The sequence below is a fragment of the Giraffa tippelskirchi genome, chromosome 3, assembly GCF_054371585.1.
Source record: "Giraffa tippelskirchi isolate mGirTip1 chromosome 3, T2T-mGirTip1v1.2.pri, whole genome shotgun sequence".
In the NCBI taxonomy this organism is placed as follows: Eukaryota; Metazoa; Chordata; class Mammalia; order Artiodactyla; family Giraffidae; genus Giraffa; species Giraffa tippelskirchi.
The window spans coordinates 80,733,123-80,753,162 of record NC_137277.1 but is presented as its reverse complement, the minus strand read 5'-3'; the positions used below and the strand labels follow the sequence as shown (position 1 = coordinate 80,753,162).

Sequence of the window (20,040 nt, the reverse complement as noted above, 5' to 3'; positions counted from 1 at the left end):
TGCAACCTCCCAGGTCCCAGCCTACAAACCCCTTTCCCTCCACGGCAGCGGCTCACCACCTCCGTCCACCCGGCGCTGCCCGAGGCCGCAGGGGGGGGCGGGGTCGGACCGTAGACCCCGGCAGGCTTGCGACCGAGAGGGCGGGGTGGAGCGCTCGCTTGTCCGCCCGCCCGCCCGCCAGCCCGCCAGCCCGCCAGCCCGCCAGCCTGCCGCCGCTAGGACGCGAGCGCCGGGAAGGGGCTTTACCCAGAATGCTGCTGGACAGCCGGCTCCCCCGCCCTCTGCTGCCCACCACTCCGGGCCCTGCCCGGCTCGGTCCCGACAGCTCAGAAACTGACCTGAAGGTTCCGCTGTCCTCGCGCTCCATCGGCGGAGCCGCGGCGCGATGCCTGCTCTGAGACATGGCGAGAAGGGACGGCTTTGAGGGAGGAAGAGCAGTGCGGAGCGACGTCCTCGCTTCCCCAGTGGACTGGTGCCCGAGAGGAGGGATCCAACGCCGACGCCGCTACTCCTCCCCTCTCCTCACTGCTGGAGTTCCTCTCGGGGACGGGCGGGGGAGGAGGCGGAGCCTCGATGAGGCCGCGCAGGTCCCGCTCCCGGCCACGCCCCCTGCTGCCCCGGCACGGCCACGCTCCTTGGCGGCCCCGCCCACCGGCTCGCCGGGATCCTCGGCGCCTGGTCCCGCCTTCTCTCCTGGCCCGGGTTCATCTGCTGCGGCCGGTGCCCAGCCTTCGGCCCACCGGCTCGGGGAGACCGCGGTTCTGTGTCCTTAAAAGGAGGCCATTCCCTGCCCAGAAAGAGGCTTGTCGCCGGGCAGGCAAGCTTCAGAGTCTGTGAGGCCTGAAGCTCAGCCTTTTTTTTTTGTTTGGCGAGGTTACGGAGACGGGGAAAAGGAGGAGTACGTCACTTTAAGAAAATAATTTCAAAATTCCAAATGCAGAATTGCTGGAGAGCCTCCCCGGGCCTGGGCTCGAAGCCTAAGACTCGCAGTATATCCGCTCCTGAGGGCTCGGGTGGGTCCTCCTGTCCTGGAGCCCTGCGTTTAGGTGCTCCCGGGGACGTCCGGAGACCCGCGCCTCTCACCTAGGGTGGGCTCCATTGTCTTCTAGGCTTTCGTCGCCTGGTGAGTGCTGGGCCAGCGGATCCCAGCAAGGCACGTTAGGAGTAAACGAAGGCTTTTCTGTGGAACCGTTTCTAATTAATGCTGTTTCTGAACACCTATGTTGGTTGTGATGGCGTTTGCCTGGGATGTACCACCCTTGTTGGGGATCAGACAGCGACATTAAGTGTCCTATGGCTTCTAGGGGTTTTGCTTGCCACGTGCAGAAATGACTCCTTGTGTCTTCTCGTTTCTGGAGATGGCCTTGCACAATTCTATTCACACGAAGGGACATTATTAGAAACTTTTTGTTACTCTGGAGCCCTGGATACTAGAGATCAAATGAAAAAAATTATCCGGAATCTAATCAAGTTGATTGAGGCTTGAATTAAGCCTGTTTTTATCTTCCTCCACCTCCCCCTTGTATAGATGTTAGTATATCAGTTGCTTTTCATTGATATATTTTAATGAATATCTTAGTATAAGTACCACATGGCCACTATTCCAGAATGTTAACATCCACATAGCTATGGCAGTACATTATTTCAGCACTCAGATTGTTTATAAAATTTATTTTTAGCCATAAAGTTCCTTAAAAGCAAGCCTAAACTTTATATTGCTCTCATTACATGTTGAGTAACTGGGATAATAATGGTGAAACAAAAAATAAATGCAGCAGGACTCTATTTCAAAGAGATACTATGTAGTAGCTTCAGATAAGAAACCCCTAAGTCAGAGTTGATGCAGTTACATGTAAATATGTTGCATTTAGTATTTTATAAAGTTCTGCATGCAATTGTTTCCTTATATTCTGTGAATTTATTTTTATATTAATTACTTGGTTTTGTAAACATACAAGGAAAATGAATGAAATGTTCAAAGAATAAACTGTGGACTATAACAGAGAAACAGTACTTTTCTGTTGCCAATATTGGCATGATGGATTTGTGAAGGACTTCCCTTTGGACTAGGTCCACTGTAGATGGTGTCCAGGGCTAATGTTAGTGGCTAAATTGTATTGTTCCCCAAAGGGCTGTTTGCTTCCTTCAAACCTGGCAAACCACTATCAACTGTGACCCTCATCAAGGATATTGGTGATATTTAAAGATTACTAGTTTTCTGTGTATATTTTAGTATTATAGACTGCAATTCCAAACTGACTTGCTTTTAGTGTATCATTTTACACTGTTAATCTATAATTCATTGCCTGAGCATACCAGGGGAGGCAGTGTTGTGAATTGTATAGTGGTAAGCTACTTGCTGAGACCATGCTTTGCATTTTTTATGTGTACAATTATATTTAAAATCAAGCAAGGGTTAGTTTTATGGCTGATTTTCTTTGAAAATATGGATTTGTTATCTGAGGGTTGCAGTGGATGACATTTTGATTCAGTATTAATATGTTTGCTGCTGCTACCAAGAGCTTTGTCAAACAAGTTGGAGATGGAGGGAGATTAGTTCCTGTTCCAAGCCTCAGTGAGGCTGACAAATACCAACCTCTAAGTCTGGTGGTAAAAAAGAAGCGACGTTTTCTGTTTCCTAGATATAAATTTACCTCAACACCTTTTACACTGAAAGATATTCTTCTAGGAGACAGAGAAATTTCAGCTGGTAAGTTTCAATGTTTGTTTGGGAGTGATTACTCATTCACGTATATTATTCGTAATCTAAATGTAGGTTGTCTGTGCTACTTTCATTTGTAATGTTTACACATTTTCATTGATGAAAGCAACTTTTATTACTGTAGCAGTAATAATGTTAACAATGCTTAATGTTTGTATAGTATCAAATCTCTTATTGATCGAATAATTTCAAATGTATTTTATAAGTTTACTGTATAATTTAATTTTAGTTATTTTATAAGTTGTTTTAATCAGATCAGTTTAGAATATGGCATAATAATATATTTCTTCATTTATAAAATGGGGCTGTTATTCAGTCTTACCTCTCTCACATGGTTAAATGAGATTAAATTAATTTGTGTTTATTTTTTAATTCTCTTATTATGGTTAGTAAGCTGAAATGTATTAACAGGCTAGTTTAGAAAGTAAACTGACATTATGCCAAACTTTTCTTATAAACACTTGTTTTTCTTTCAACTAGTCATTGGATCTTGATGCTTAAGTGTTCTGTTGGCTGAAAGAAAGTTTGAGTTCGTTTAAAGTACTCTGGATATTTATTTTTCTTGTTAAATTAATTGAATTGCTCTTTTTCATCTTGACTTGAGATGGTACCATTCTCAACATTTGGGTAATCAAGTTGTAAATGATAAATTAATGTATTACTCTATATTTACATTAGATGAATTCGAGACATTTAAAATATTGATTTCATTTTTTAAAGGTATTTCATCTTATCAGCTACTGAATTATGAAGATGAATCAGATGTTTCACTCTATGGAAGACGAGGCAACCATATTGTGAATGACGTTGGGATTAACGTTACTGGATCAGATTCCATTGCAGTAAAAGCTTCATTTGGTGTAGTAACCAAACATGAAGTAGAAATATCAACATTACTCAAGGAAATTACTACACGGTCAGTATAATAATCCTTAATATACTTCCATGTTTTCTTTAAACATTTTAATTATATAAACTTCATTACAAAGTGTTTAAAACATTCCAGTTATATTTTACTAGAATAATTTGTTTGATTTATTTGAAATACTACAAATTAGCCATATACTCAAACTTTGGATAAGTGTAGACATCCAGAATTATTTGGTTTAAACAGTATTTAATTGTTCTGCAAGATTGCTTTGGCTTTGCACACATTTGCTAAATTATAAGATTACAAGACTTCAAGAATCTGCTTGCAACAAATACACTAAAAGTTTCCTCCAGCAAACCCCTCTAGTACACATGTTTTAACGAAATAGGAGAGGCAGATTATTAAATTTCTTTTGAGTATACTTTCTGATTTGTATTAAGACTCCCTTGATTTACTTTTAATTAAGGTGGATCATGAAAGTAACACATGATAAGCAAAAGTGTACTTGATTATACATAGTTAGATGATACAGATTCTTGTGAATGTCTGTCTTCTTGATTTTAGAAAAATTAATTTTGACCACAGTTTGATACGTCAGTCAAGGAGCAGCAGAAAGGCAGTATTGTGTGTGGTCATGGAAAGCATCCGAACCACACGGCAGTGCTCACTGTCTGTGCACGCTGGAATTCGTGGGGAAGCCATGAGGGTAAACCATTAGACTCATTGGATTTCTCTTACTCAAAAGCTGCAATGGGAATTTAAGTATTCAAGAGCCTTGTGTAGTTTGTCAAATGTTGAAATTAAAGAGCTGCAATTGTATGTAGGATTTTGCACGCTAATGGTTTTGTTTTAGAATATGAAGAAAGAAATCCAAGAAAATTTGAATTATGAACATGTAAAATAATGTAAAAAAACACCAATCCTTGTGAAATATTGTGCACAATGGAGTCCCTCAGAGTACTGTTTAAATGCTGTTTTGAGAATACAGACTGAGTGTGTTTATTGAACTCTTCGATTTTATTTTTAAGTGATAGAGTTTGTACTTGAATTTTAGAAGTTGAGTTTATATTTTTATATTAATTTTTCTAAAATAACATTGTCAATGGCCAAACGTGCTTCATTCAATGTTAAGTCCTTTAAAAAATCTTGAAAAGTTATTTGTGTTTAATTTTTAGCTCAATTATGACATTATTTGTCATTGCCATTCACCTAATAATGACACATAATGATTTGTTTTATTAAAATGAATTATTAGAAAGATAGAATACAGTGATCATCTTTTCAAGTCTTTGCAAATGAAGTGGCTACATTTAAGTGCCCATCAGATTGTTTAATATTGGATCATTTGGGGGGCATGAACTGAATGAAACATTTACTTAATTGTAGGTGATTGCTTTGGAAAGGGGCTGAAAGCCCTGGAGGCTTTGGAATAGTGGACACAATAGGCTGAAAGCAAATGTAGCCCTTAAAGGTAGTGGATTTGCAGTTGAAAGGAAAAGATTCCTTTGAGCCAAAGCATCACCCTTGTGGTAGCACTAGTCATTGGCTTGGATACAAAGTAAATGAGAAAGTAATAAGTATTTCCTAATATAGATCAGGAGTCCCCATTGGACCATTTATTTGAACCTCTGCTATAAACAGTTGAATTCAAGTAAGATAATTCTTTTACTTGGAGGGGTGGAAGAGTTTGTTTTTGGTAGGATTGTAGGGAATGTTTTGTTTCTCCAAAAATATATCCTTTACATGTTATACTCCTTAACAATGTTGTTTAATTTATTTAATATAGTTTCATTTTATGGATGAACAGAATCCCAAGGGAAGGGACAAAGCTATTGTTTTTCCAGCACATACAACCATAGCTTTCAGTGTTTTTGAACTCTTCATTTACTTGGATGGTGCCTTTGGTGAGTGAATGATTTACGTGAAACACTGAAATTATTATAGTGAGCGTCTCTGTCTCTGTCTCTCCCTAAATGTCTAGTGATGAAGAGTGATGCTGTCAGCACTGTCGATATTAGGCTTGGGTGAAGTGACTGGGAAAGACCCAACAGTCCCTCCTTCCCCATAACCTCATCCTTGTTTCTTGGGGAAAGCTGTAGACTTCCCAACACCCCACTTCCAGTTATAGTTGAGAGCTAGAATGCAATCCACTGGCAGAGTATTTCCTTGACTAACATAGGAAAATAAAAAAATAACCTTCTAATAGGTAGTTTTTGGGCTTCCCAGGTGACATTAGTGGTAAAGAACCTGCCCGCCAGTGCAGGAGACATTAAGAGACACGGGTTTGATCCCTGGGTCAGGAAGATGAGAGTCTCCAGTATTCTGGCCTGGAGACTACCGTGGACAGAGGAGCATGACAGGAACACTACTGAAGTGATTTAGAACTCATGCAGGTAGTTATTGAAGATGGCAAATAGAGGAGGTATACACAGTAGGATGCTACAAAGTGTCAGGGCACCCAGACTAGCATAAGACAAGCTTTCTTCAGGTTTTCCTGTCATAGACCCAGCTCTCCTGACCCTGGACTACCTAAAACCTTAAAGGTACAAATACTTCCCTAAAACTGTCATCTTATATAATACTGCAGTTCAGGTCACTTTACATTTCTACATTGCATCAAGTTTTAATATTAGGAGACCAATCAGCTCAAGTCTAGGTATAACCCACGGGTTAGGCAAGGGAGCCCCTTAGCCACAGCCATTTATGAACATTTTTGTTGTTTTTTATTTACTTTAAACTTTTTATTTTGTGTTGGAGTATGGCTGATTAACAATGTTTCGATAGTTTCAGGTGGACAGCAAAAGGACACAGCCATACATACGCATGTATCCATTCTCCCCCAAACTCCCCTCCCATCCTGTCTGTCACATGACATTGAGAAGTGTTCCCTGTGCTGTGCAGGAGGATCTTGTTGGTAATTCATTCTAAATATAGCAGAGTATACATGTCCATCCCAAACTGTCTTAACTATCCTTCCTCCCATTCTTCCCCACCCCTCCCCTGGCAATCATAAGTCTGTATAAACATTTTTATAAACATTTTTAGACCTGTTTTTGTTTTTGCAGTTCTGTTGGAAGAGAGAATGAGGAGTCAAAAAACAAAACAAAACATGTTAAATAAATTTTGTTTGGGACACGAAAGGGTATAGGTTTTTACAATTATATTGATCATTAGAATATAAACTGATACAACTGCTAATGTCCTTCAGAATTTAAAATTACATATATTTTAGTCTTATTTAAACTTTTAGGAATGTATCCTACACATATACTTACACATATGTGAAATGACGTGTATAAAGATAGTTCGTAATAGTAGAAGATTGGAAATAACCTTAAGATGGAGGGACTGAAACAAAAAATTAAAAAGCTTAATGTCTAAGATTTACAAAACTAAATGAGTTTAGAAGAAATTCAAGTAAACTTTCAAGTGGTGTTTTGCCAGTTTGTAGCATTTCTACTTCTGCAGCAGCATCCTGGGGTATCCAAGCACACTGTATTAAAGTTTAAAATTGCACTGAGTCTTTTGGGACACCTTCTATTTCATTACCTGCTTATTAATTCCTAGATCACCATGTTGGCTGGAATTTTGAAAATATCCTTTAATACAGGTATTTAACATAGAGGTAAATCATCAGAAAATGAAAGCACCGTTAGAGTTAATAAGAAACGCGGCACGGACCCAATAGAAGTAGATAATAACATACTTGCTCTGTTTATGACCCCAGACATGCTAATATGCTAATAAGTAATGCTTGCAAAGAATTGGAATGACACGTGTTTTTCAGCAGCTTTTTGGTTCAAGTTGGTTGCCAATAATGACAGTGATACAGTAGGGAGGAAGAATCCTTCAAAACCTGACAATGCTACAGCAGTCTGTTCCTAAGTATAAATTTCACATGTGTGTACATATATCTGTAGGATAAATCCCTAGAAGTGTAAATAAGACTAAAATATATGTAATTTTAAATTCTTATGGATGTATCAATTCTATCAGTTTATACTTCTAAGGATCAGTATAATTGTAAAAACCTGTACCCTTTAGTTAAATAAGGTACATCCACACAATAGAATACTGTGAAGCTGTTAACAATTAGCACTAAAGATACTACTGACATGGAATAATCTCTATGATATTTTAAAGAGATGTATATCTATTAATCTTGGAACCTAAAATTTTATATATGTACATACTTACATACATACGTACATAGCCTTTATGCCTGTGAAATATATGGAGTATTTCTGTAAGTACACACAACAGTAGTTACCCCTGGGGTATAAAGCTGAAGTTGGGGGTCACTGAAGAGACTTATTTATCATTGTATCCTCTTTTTGTACTCTTTGAATTTTGTACCATGTAAATGCTACCTTTTCTAAAAATATGTGAAATTTAACTTAAAAAATAAAGTGAATGGCATGTGCCAGAATTCAACCACAATTATAACTCCCAGTAAAATATGAGTTGTTCAGATTATAACATCTTCTACAAAAATTTTTTTTTATAGACCTTTGTGTCACTTCAGTGTCAAAAGGAGGATTTGAAAGGGAAGAAACGGCAACATTTGCACTGCTCTACAGATTGAGAAATATACTGTTTGAAAGAAGTATGTCCATTGAAGATTTTGTTCCTTCTCAGATTAACACTTGAGGTTCTCTTTATTAATCCTGTCTTCAAGAATTTAAATTTAAAAGCCAAATTTCATGACTGATTGTTTAGATTTGCACATAGTTATAAACGCAGTCTGGCTGTACATTTTTTAATTTGACTTTTAACACATGTCTGTTTTTATCCTTTTAGATAGAAGAGTGATGGACGCCATTTCTCGTTCACAGCTTTACTTAGATGATCTGTTTTCTGACTATTATGACAAACCTCTCAGCATGAGTGATATTTCACTCAAAGAAGGTACTCACATCCGTGTTAACTTACTTAATCACAACATTCCAAAAGGACCCTGCATACTCTGTGGAATGGGGAACTTTAAAAGGGAGACAGTTTATGGGTGTTTTCAGTGCTCTGTTGATGGGCAGAAGTACGTGCGACTTCATGCAGTTCCTTGTTTTGATATTTGGCACAAGAGAATGAAATAAAATGGAAAATGAATGTACCTTGCTGGTGTTTTGGGTGCAACTGTGCCACATACCTTTCCAAAATTATCTTGGTTTACTTTGATGAATTGTAGCAAATTAAAGAAGGAGAAGGAATGAGAAATTAACCTGTCTGGGCATCATTTTTCCCATTTATAACATGGAGATGATAATAGTGTCTACCTGAGAAATTGTCATGAAGATTAATAATATTGTTTATATTGGAAAGGCTTAAATATAAAATTCAGAATATAGACATTCCTTCATAAAATCTGCCAGTTCCATATACTTTGGAACTTAGTCTATCATTTTACATCCAAACTTTCGAGATATGTTTTATTTTTAATCGACTTTTAATTCAATATGTGAGGATGACAGGAATGCACAAGTGGCAACTTTTTGATGCTTTAGCTATTGCCCTAGGTCTGGTAAAATGAGAAAAATGTGTTAATAATTTAATGTAATCCTAAATGTTTAATTGTGGTATCAAATTAAAAGCACACTGAGCTCAGTATGGGGTTTTGTGCACATAGTGAAGTGTGACTGGTAGTAGCAATGGGCTGCCATTCAGTGATGCAGGTATATATGTGCGCACCAGCTTTGTCTTTATAAGAACTCACTACTGTCATTTTAAAGTTAAGGCAGCTGAGACACATTTACTTCTCTTCTTTGAAAGTGTTTAAAACATTTAACATACTTTGTTCTCAGAGACCTTTTTCATCTACTCTGTAAGACATATGAAATTTTTTCATACACAAACCTAAATAATTGGCTCAGCTGGTAAAGAATCCGCCTGCAATGCAGGAGATCTGGATTCAACCCCTGGGCTGGGAAGATCCCCTGGAGAAGGGAAAGGCTACCCACTCCAGTATTCTGGCCTGGAGAATTTCATGGACTGTATAGTCCATGGGGTCGCAAAGAGTCGGACACAACTGAGTGACTTTCACTTGCACTTACTTGCATTATTAAAATAATTACAGAAGTACTGTTAAAGCTCCAGAACTCAAAGTATATAGTACAACAATCACTACTAGGCATATGCCACTGAAGGTGTAAATTGTGTAAATATGAAATATTTACTTGTTTACTGTATGTATGTAGAAGGGTTAAAATTTTATTTTAAGCATGAATAGTTTTCAAGTAAATTTCCATATTCATATGACATCATCTATGATTTTTTAAAACATAAGTTTAAAAGTACTTGGTATGAAAACAATGGGATAGAAAGGTTAGAATTAGAAACAGTATCATAGGATAATTTCCAGGATAGCTTTCATGACATTTTTGTTTTGCAGAGTATATAATTCAGATGCAAATATGAGTACACTGATCAAAAAAGGCTCTAGTGACTTTTTTTATATGGATATAGACATGGGGACAGTTTCTAAACCAAAGTATAATATTGTGTTATCAACTTAAGTTTACTACTGAGTAGGTTTTTCTGAGGAAAGTAAAGGGATGAAAGTTGAAGATTGAGTTAAGTGAGGAGAAGGTATAAAACTGGGTTATAGGAATAAAGAAATATTGGGAGACAGGAAAAGATAGTAAATGTTTTTATTTTATGAAGTGTCTAGCTCTGTGCTACACATATATGATATTCACTAACCTAGTGGGATTTGTGTTGCCCTTATGATTTATTTTTTTTAACATTTTTTTGATGTGGAATATTTTTAAAGTCTATATTGAATTTGTTACAATATTGTTTCTGTTTTATGTTTTGGTTTTTTGACCAAGAAGCATGTGGGAGCTTAGGTCCCCGACCAAAGATTGAACCCCCACACTCTCCATTGGAAGGCAAAATTCTAACCACTGAATGGCCAGGAAAGTCCCCTTATACTTTTAAATTATAGGATTTCCAGTAGTATATATAAAGAGGTTAAAAGATAATCAATAAACAATGGTTTAGAAACAGTAAGTTTCATAAAATGGACAAAACTGTTTTAAACTTGTTTTGAATGGAGCTATTTACTACCTAAGCACACTTTTCTGTGGGCTTCCCTGGTGTCTCAGATGGTAAAGAGTTTGCCTGCAATGCGGGACACCTGGGTTTGACCCCTGGGTCAGGAAGATCCCCTGGAGAAGGAAATGGAAACCCACTCCAGTATTCTTGCCTGGAGAATTCCATGGACAGAGGAGCCTGGTGGGCTACACCCCATGGGGTCACAAAGAGTCGGACACAACTGAGCGACTAACACACATACACACACGATTTTCTACATACACAGTAGGCAAATCTTACCTGATCCAATAAATATGTGTCCTTTCTTGGGTACCAGCATGATCTTCTACAGCATCTCTTATCTCTTACTCTCAACATTTTGGACCACAATGATTTGACGATGACACAAAATTGCCAGGCACTTTATATCCTCATTTGATATCCTCATGTATCCTCATGTGTAAAATAAGTTCTACACATCTATCAAAAATTTGGTGGCATACCAGTTTGTACTGTTCACTCATGGTTAATAATAAGAACATTGTGAAATGAAATGACATAAGACAGAAATACCCAGAGAAAGGGAGACTTAAGAAATGCCACAGCATCAATTTAAAACTATCAAGACAAAAAGTTAGGGATGGTAGATACAAAGGTCTACAAGAAGGAGGAGGTGGAGCACATTCATGATGATGTCTGAGGGAGTGCACAAGTCAGAGCAGCACAGACTTTATGACGCGTGCGCTGAGACAGAGGTGCAAAGCCTTTGGTCTGATCAAGTCTCTTTCAAACATTAGCCACTGGAACAAATAGCCAAGGCCGGAAGCTTGCACCGTCAAGTAGAGACACTGTGTTGAGGCTCTCTGTGGGATATATTATTACAACTAATACTTTTCTGCATGCATACTAAAGGAAGATTCCTCAGTTACATGATTTTATTTTTGGCTGTACCATGTGAAATGTGAACCCATTTCCCCTGTAGTGGAAGCTCAGAGTTTTAACCACTGGTCATCCTCGGCATGGAGGGCAGAATGTGCGAGATGCCAGCAACAAAGAAAACCTGAAGGAATGATTGTGGATCCATCCTTCCATTATGGAAACTGAACAGAATGAGATGAATGCAAATCTGGTCTCACTTTGTTTTCAACATCCCTACGTTGTCCCCCTTGTGAAAAACCAATTCATGTTAAAGATGAGTATGGACATTAATAGCATAAAGTGCTTCTTATTACGTTTGATTTAATCTAACCTGTCTTGGGAGAAGGCAATGGCACCCCAGTCCAGTACTCTTGCCTGGAAAATCCCATGGATGGCGGAGCTTGGTGGGCTGCAGTCCATGGGGTTGCTAAGAGTCGGACATGACTGAGCGACTTCACTTTCACTTTTCACTTTCATGCACTGGAGAAGGAAATGGCAACCCACTCCAGTGTTCTTGCCTGGAGAATCCCAGAGATGGGGGATCCTGGTGGGCTACCGTCTATGGGGTCGCACAGAGTCGGACACAACTGAAGCAACTTAGCTACCAGGGAAGTTTGGTAGATTTTTGTATCTTACTGTCTGTAATGCTGTGAAATGCATAAAACAAGTGAAATGTTAATTCTTGGGTTCCTATTAAATATGTTTAAAATATGGGGTACTTTAAATACTAAAAATTGGGTATTTACATATCTATACATGCTGTTAAGGTTAGAGCTGGGAAGAATTTGTAGATTATGACATAGATGTCTTCCTATAACTTGAAGGGGAAAAAATTGCCTAATAGGATACAGAGGTCGATTTCATGGTACTGCAATTCATGTTAACAGAATAAAGCAATAGGAAACACAATCATGCCTATTTGAAAGTTAAATTTTGCAAAAAAGCCTCACATTTATTATTCCAATATTACCTGTATTGAAGGATCAAAATATGTTCATGAGGGAAAACAGAAAATACAATGCAGAGAAAAATGACTTTGTTTCATATATAAAGTACAGTAAATAGCTAAGAAAATTTAGAAATAAAAATATGCTATAGTTCATCATGTTGATAGACATTGTATTCCTTAGAAGAAATGAAGCCATCACCATCATGGTCGTTCTTCTTAAAAAAATCCTCTAAAACTGCAGTCTGATATGACTTGTCACGTGGCTTCTCATCCTTTTCAAATTCCTTTTTCAGGTAATGACTTACCTAGAGGACCAAAATAATATTTCTTTAATAAAAAAGATACCAGAGTAAATTTCCAGAAACTTTGAGAAAACTTTCAAGAAACATATCTCAGACTTCTTATGATACGTGATACAAAAATTTTAAAGGCTATTTGAGGTTTTATTTTTTTCAACCTTTGAAGCAATTTTCTGAAGAGAAACATCTTCAAATTAGCTTCCCCTAAGGTTATAGATGGTTAATGGTACACACTCAGAGATTAACATCTGAATGTTAATGGCAACCTGTTCCACTGTACTTGCCTGGAGAATTCCATGGACAAAGGAGCCTGGTGGGCTACAGTCCATGGGGTCACAAAGAGTCAAACATGACTGAGCAACTGAGCATGCATGCACACAGATGCTATAAATAGGTCCCTGTTTATTTTATATACAGTAGTGTGTATCTGTTAGTCCCAAATTCCCAATTTATCCTTTCCCTCTTCCTTTCCCCTTTGGTAACCATAGTTTGTTTTCTATGTCTGTGAGTCTGTTTCTATTTTGTATCATTTTTTTAGATTCCATATGTAAGTGATATCATATGATATTTGTCTTTCAGCTCATTTAGTATGATAATCTCTGTGTCCACTTATGTTGCTGCAAATGGCATTATTTCATTCTTTTTTATGGCTAAGTAATATTCCATTGTATGTATGTATATATGTATGTACACCACATCTTTATCCATTTATCTGTCAGTGGACATTTAGGGTGCTTCTGTGTCTTGGATGTTGTAAATAGTGCTGCAATGAACAGGGGTGCCTGTTAGCTTTTCAAATTATAGTTTTGTCTATACCTATGTCCAGGAATGGGATTGCTGGGTCACATGACTCTATTTTTAGAGTCATGATGCCTGTAGAGATTAGTTTGGTATTTTAATGACCCTCTTGCAAGGAGAAAGGAAATTAAACAGGCTGACTCCATTTCAACTTTCATATTAAAAAAGCACATTTTCTTCTTAGAATTTAATATTTTTGTAATTAGCTCTATAAAAGCAAATTAATTAGCCCATGCTAGATAGAAGTAAACATAATAGCTTTAACACAGATGTATTTAAATGGTAATAAAAATTTAGATTGTACATATGAAATCTGTTTGAATTACCTCAGTTCTAGAAAGTTGCCTGTCATTGTCCATGTCTATCTGTTTAAATGTTTCAACGCTTCGTGGTCCTTTGGTCACAGCATAAAGTTCAATCTCAAAAATCAATGTTGCATCAGGTGGAATCTTGCCTTCTGCTAAAGGTATGAATTTTAACAGTTTAACTTACATGAAGATAATGGTCAAATATTTATTCACAAATAGCCATGATAGCATTATGATTGTATTATTTCATATTTATAAGAATTGCTTTCTAAATATTTCTTAGGAACACTTTTCTCATGTTTTCAAAACAAGTACATTCTAAAGACTTAGGGAGCCATTATTTCCTGATTAAATTTAAATAAATATAAATCATATAATTTTTAATAAAATGTACTCCAGCATTACACAAGAAAGAGCTAGTGCAGAGAAGAAATTCACAGCCAGAAATATTTCAAAGATCAGTATCTTTTAGAAAATGATTTTGTTCAGTTATTTGGAAGTATGAATAAAATATATGTATTAATATATTTGTTTGTCAGATTTGTCATATAGACAAAAAATATTGCAATAACAGAACAAACCAGTAACAATTTCATGAAGAAATTTCTAATCACCAAAAAACTCTTTTAAGTATTAAGTTAAATAGTTCCCTTTAATAAAGTTAGCCAATTAAGTGATGTCACAGATGATTTTAGCAAGCTATGGGCTACCTCAGATGGCCATTCATAAAAATGACCTGCAGTGGGTGGCTTTTGTCACCACTGCATTATAGTTACTCAAATATTTGTTGAATGAATGGTGTCTATCACTTATTTTAAAAAATGGCTAAGTTTGTTCTTTGATGGAAACTAATTTTTTAATGAAAAAGTGGAGGATTCTTGCTAAAATATTTATATAATTCAAAGAAAAAAAGCTTGAAATTTACAGCCAAAGGAAGTAGATCAGTCACCTCCAAACCAGGACACAGAAAAATCTACCCATGTATCACATGACTAATGTGACCATCCCAACCAACATACATTACCTAACTTTAGAGTAAAAGATTGAGTCAATGATAATTTTACAAGATCCATCCCCATTCTGTCTCATTAAGATCTCTTTATGACAGAAAAATAACTTTTCCTGACAATAATTAAAAACAAATTCAAAATTCTTAAGGAAAACTATTACAAGTTGAAGTTTCCCCCAAATTCAACTGTAAACATAGAATAAATTGCCAGTTAGTTTTATCTTACTAAAAAATGATAGTATAAAGAAGAGAAAAACATGCATTTACCATAGAATTACTTGTATTTAGAGAACCAGATCAAAAGACTTAGGAGTTAATGTAAAGAATCTATACATACCACATGTACTGTTAGTTAAAGCACTAACAAATCACATGCATTTCAAGACATGCAGAGGTGCTCTGTGACATTAGGCAAGAATATTGCGCAGAAGAAAAGACTACTTCAAGAACTACCTAAAATAAAGGTACAGCTTATGTTAGGTCTTAATAACAACTTATTTAGAAAAGCTTATTCAATCAAGATATTGTGTGTTAAGCAGTTGCTTATGGTCTACACAGCAGCTTTTAAAATAATTGAATTCAAGCTATTAGTAAGTTATTATAAATAATACAGGTAAACTAGCAGTTAGCTACATTCCAAAGAACACACTTTTGTTGGGCTTCAGTATCCTTACATGTAAGATGGAGGTGATGGTGATATTATTATACTAGTGAGATTCATTATATTTGTTGAAGACACCTCAAACTGAATATGAACTTTTTTTCACATCAGATTTATACATTTTTGCCACAAGGGTCTAGCTGATTAATAGCTTAGGCTGCCTGGGTAGTCATTCATATCTAAGCATAAATTAGTTTACAATAAGGATAAAATTAGTAATCATTTGCCAGGTTGGTAATGGGACCTAGCGGAGAAGGCAATGGCACCCCGCTCCAGTACTCTTGCCTGGAAAATCCCATGGACGGAGGAGCCTGGTAGGCTATAGTCCATGGGGTCGCTCAGAGTCGGACACGACTGAGCGACTTCACTTTCACTTTTCCCTTTCATGCACTGGAGGAGGAAATGGCAACCCATTCCAGTGTTCTTTCCTGGAGAATCCCAGGGACGGCAGAGCCTGGTGGGCTGCCGTCTATGGGGTCGCACAGAGTCGGATACGACTGAAGCGACTTAGCAGCAGCAGCAGCAGCAGCAGCAGCAATGGGACCTAGTATGAACACCAGTTGACAAGAGATGTGGGTGCTCTTGTAGCAGGCAGAATGCTCTCTTGTCTACAAGAGAGCAAGAGAAACTCTGAAAATGATATTTAAGGAGGCTGAAAGGCGAACTCTGCCTGTATTACTTTGTCTAGAATTGGGCTCAGTCTATGACAGCGTTTTTAGGACAAGATTACATTCAACTTAACTTATCTTCAATTCTCTCTCTCCTCAGCTCCTTTACAACTAAAACTAGGATAGCTTAATTATGGTTTTGTGGGAACTATTTTGATGGAACCAAATGATTGGCAAAAAACTTTGAAAGTGAAGATGTAGTTATCTGGACTGTCTCTTTAGGAGTTTTAAATCTGACTGAATCTGATTTGTATCACTAACGTCCCTCCAGTCCAATTTGGGGGCAGTGATCTTTGTTCCTGCTGGAAGGAATAGGCAAGGGAACCAGCTCTTCTAATGAGTAAAACAACAGCCTTAAAGAGGGCGTGCCATTTCAATGAAATATTGGGGTGTAAAGATAATATTTCATTGTAGAAACCCTTAATTACTTTAATTATATACTAAATATTTCAAATAGCTGGGGTTAAGAAGGACTCAAAATGAGGTGGTAAAAATTCTTTCTTTGGGGAATTCTCTGGTGGCCCAGTGGTTAAGATCCTGCGTTTCTACTGCAGGGAGCACAGGGTTTGATCCCCAGTCCAGGAGCTAAGATTTCTGCAAACCACAGGGCACAGCCAAAAAATGAAAGTCTTTATAGTTTTCAGACAGTAAAAGGAAGCAAGGACCCAACTGAGAATGCTAGAAACCAGCTCTCTGCTATACTGCTCATTTTCCCCCCTTTAAAAATTTTTTCTATTCTGTTCCACTTTTGTGTTTGGTAGTCGCTCAGTTGTGTCTGACTCTTTGTGACCCATGGACTGTAGCCCACCAGGCTCCTCTGTCCATGGAATTCTTCAGGCAAGAATACTGGAGTGGATTGCCATTTCCTTCCCCAGGGGATCTTCCCAACCCAGGCATCGAACACAGGTCTCCTGTACTACAGGCAGACTCTTGACCATCTGAGCTACCTGGGAAGCCCCATTTAAGTGATTTTTAAAAATTTAATTTTGGAAAAATTAATACATGCCTTTGTCTGTCTGGTTTATTTTCAGTTAGCATAATACCCTCTAGGTCCATCCATGTTGTTGCACATGGCAAGATTTCTTTCCTCTTTATGGCTGAGAAATATTCCATTGTGTACACAAAATGTGTGTATCTATATCACATCTTAATCCACTCATTTGTATTTTTTGGTGAGTGGGCCACTTGTTTATGAAGTTGCCCATTTCCAGGACAGGTCATCATACATGTTTATACATGCTGCAAACATTTTCCTCACTTATCTGCTTAACCTAGGTTCTCATAGCTTACTCAAGGATTTTAAAAATAGTAATATATTGAAAGAAACTGTTCATTTTTCTACATTTCAAGGCTTCTCCTGAATTTGGATAGTAGTGACTAATAGCTTGTTATATTTCAGATGTTCTTTCTACAATGTTCCAATGCTGTCCTTTTACTTTAAAATCATATGTTCCAGTTTCCTAAGTTTTATGAATTTGACTTTGGTACTCCTTACAAAAAGTATTTTCTATAGACATTTATATAACATTAATAAAATAACTTATACTTAAATGACTAAGGTAGAGTTTATAAACTATACACTGTAATTATGAATATTACCACTGTGTGGAGTAAAGAACTCTGGCCAGAGACTTGTATTGCAACAATGGCTTAATTTCTCGATATGTAAAAAGAGAGAACTGGGCTGGACTGTATTCCATACAGCTAAAGGTTATTGGACCCTATATTCTATAATTATTTTCTCTATGATTTTTAATTTTTTTAGTAATTCAAAAATTTTAATTGTGGGAAAATACAATTAAAATAAAATTTACCATTGTAACCATTTTAAGTGTAGAGTTAGTTCAGTGGTGGTAAGTATATCCACATTGCAACCAGTCTCTAGAACTATTTCATCTTGCAGAACTGAAACTCTACACCTATTAAATAACAACTGCCTATATTCCACCCTCTCTCCCCTGGCTCTGGCAACCACCCTGGTCTTCCTGGCTCTATGAATTTGACTATTCTAGGTACTTTATATAAGTGGGATCATACAGTATTGGTTTTTGTGTTTGGCTAATTTCACTTAGCATAATGTATTCAAGTTTCATCCATGTTGTAGCATATATCAGAATTTCTTTCCTTTTAAGGCTGAATAATATTCCGCTGAATGTGTATACCACATTTTGTTTATCCATTCTTATGTCAATAGACATTTGGGTTATTTTCAGTTTTTGGCTATTTTTGAATAATGCTGCTGTGAACATAGTTGTAACTATGAGTTACTCATAGTAACTTTGAGAGTCTGCTTTCAATTTTTTTGACTATATACCCAGAAGTCTATGATTAATTTTTACCATATTTTTACCTTACCATAGCCTTCCTTCCCATATGCAAATGAAGGGGGTATAATCAATTTTCGCTTTTCTCCAGGACACATATCCATCATCCCAATGTCTAGGCCTTTTATGACTTGTCCAACACCAAGAACGAACCATTTGGGGTGGCCTTCATTTTGTGTCCGGCTGTAATTAAAAACAGCACCTAGGTAAGTTGATTTCAAGGAAAATCAAAATTTAAAATACAGCTGAGCATTTAGTTCCAATGTAAAATTGGAAACCTCTCTAACCATGTCTTTTCCTATATTAAGACTCATTCTGAATCCCATAGTGGGGTGTTTGGGTCAAACTTCCCTCATAATAGCCAGACAGAGGTTTGATTTGCCCAAAGCTAGTCATTAGGAGTCGTCTCATTTTCTTTTTTATTGTCATCTTTACAAAAACTACTCAACAGTTAAATTTTTAATGGGTCTCCTGCTCCTAACAGCATAGTTTGTCCAAATGACTTATTTAACCATTCTGTGTTTATTCTGAAAAAAATAATGGTCCAGGTTTAGCCTCAAAAAGTCATTTGAACCATAATTAAATTTTGTATCTTTTCTTCTTATTAAATTTCTCTATTTTCTTCTAAATGGAAAGAATTAACTTTCCCCAATCGTATTTTTATAGGGTAATAGCACAGAAGGAGAAAAGACATTCTATCTCTGAGTTAATAAAACATCAGTTAAATCAGAGTAAGTAGTGGTGGGATGAGGGGGCAGGCAGAAAGACACAGGGTCCGAATATCACCAGAGAAAGTCATTGTAGTGGCTTCTAGTAGTGGAAAGCGGCCTCCAGTCAGTAAATATTGTGTTTCTTAAGGCCAGATAAACTATCCTACATAATCGTCTGTAAGGAGACTCCAACCCACAGCAAAGGAAAAGTGTGAACATTCTTACAAACAGTACCTTGACTTATTCTATAGGTGGTGGTTAGGAGAGCATATAGATGTAGTGTATTTTTAATAATTTCTTGGGCTCACATTTTCAGTAATTTAAAAAATAATATTCCATATAATAGAGAAATACAGTATCAAATCCTATTTTCCCCCTAGAAAGTTCAGAAAGGCTGAACTCTTACTGCTCAAAATCAACCTCAAACAACTCAACAAATTTGGCTTCTGGTTGGTGGAAGGAGGTTAGATTTAGTGCATCAATTGGACTCGGGAGCTGTTCCAATCATATCCTACCTGCAGTAGAATTTGGAGCCGTCTTTAGCCAAGAAGCCGTCGTAGTGGGCATTTAGCAGGTCTCCCTTTTTGCTTGTCTTAGAACAATTTTCTGGACGATGCAAAACTTCTATTTTCACTTCCTCTGTGCTCTCCTCTGCCTTTTGTCCCTGAGCAGTAAAAATGCCCCACACGTAAAAGAAAACGATTACTCTAAATAAGAAATGCATGATTCCTGGATTCACCGCCCAGATGATCACCGCGTTCCCTCAGGCGTGTC

General features: G+C 37.3%; 4 protein-coding genes across 28 annotated transcripts in view; 2 read left to right on the top strand and 2 right to left on the bottom strand.

Moving 5' to 3' along the window:
• PRKRA (protein activator of interferon induced protein kinase EIF2AK2) overlaps positions 1 to 527 on the bottom strand; it is a 15,989-nt gene extending 15,462 nt beyond the window's left edge. For all 8 annotated transcript variants that reach the window (XM_081579511.1, XM_081579514.1, XM_081579509.1 and 5 more), the window contains exon 1: positions 339 to 527. Coding sequence is in view for 1 of the 8 variants with exons in the window: in XM_081579506.1 (XP_081435632.1) it covers positions 339 to 403 (65 nt within the window). In the remaining 7 variants the exon portion in view is untranslated. The remainder of the gene's footprint in view (positions 1 to 338) is intronic.
• On the bottom strand, positions 339 to 20,040 carry FKBP7 (FKBP prolyl isomerase 7). 13 transcript variants are annotated; one of them, XR_014079394.1, is made up of 6 exons: positions 19,782 to 20,040; positions 18,588 to 18,739; positions 15,241 to 15,356; positions 13,913 to 14,046; positions 11,872 to 12,187; positions 339 to 1,374 (listed from the first exon to the last, which is right to left on the bottom strand). XR_014079394.1 is itself a non-coding variant. In XM_081579526.1 (4 exons), the coding sequence occupies exons 1-4, from the start codon at positions 19,988 to 19,990 to the stop codon at positions 12,173 to 12,175; spliced, it is 510 nt and encodes a 169-aa protein (XP_081435652.1). In that variant the 5' UTR covers positions 19,991 to 20,040; the 3' UTR covers positions 10,317 to 12,172. The 13 variants fall into 13 exon arrangements, 5 of the variants coding, with proteins under 5 accessions (XP_081435652.1, XP_081435649.1, XP_081435650.1 ...); XR_014079387.1 differs by lacking the exon at positions 15,241 to 15,356; XR_014079388.1 differs by lacking the exon at positions 15,241 to 15,356 and having other exon boundaries at positions 724 to 1,374; positions 10,923 to 12,187.
• Positions 612 to 11,834, top strand: PJVK (pejvakin). 6 transcript variants are annotated; one of them, XM_081579503.1, is made up of 7 exons: positions 612 to 1,530; positions 2,643 to 2,710; positions 3,443 to 3,638; positions 4,158 to 4,299; positions 5,380 to 5,497; positions 8,101 to 8,199; positions 8,394 to 8,808. In XM_081579503.1, the coding sequence occupies exons 4-7, from the start codon at positions 4,228 to 4,230 to the stop codon at positions 8,684 to 8,686; spliced, it is 582 nt and encodes a 193-aa protein (XP_081435629.1). In that variant the 5' UTR covers positions 612 to 1,530; positions 2,643 to 2,710; positions 3,443 to 3,638; positions 4,158 to 4,227; the 3' UTR covers positions 8,687 to 8,808. The 6 variants fall into 6 exon arrangements, with proteins under 6 accessions (XP_081435629.1, XP_081435631.1, XP_081435630.1 ...); XM_081579505.1 differs by having other exon boundaries at positions 629 to 898; XM_081579504.1 differs by having other exon boundaries at positions 636 to 1,534.
• Positions 18,648 to 20,040, top strand: part of PLEKHA3 (pleckstrin homology domain containing A3) — a 30,834-nt gene continuing 29,441 nt past the window's right edge. Inside the window, exon 1 of the mRNA XM_081579522.1 lies at positions 18,648 to 18,762. The gene's annotated coding sequence lies outside the window, so the exon portion shown is untranslated. The remainder of the gene's footprint in view (positions 18,763 to 20,040) is intronic.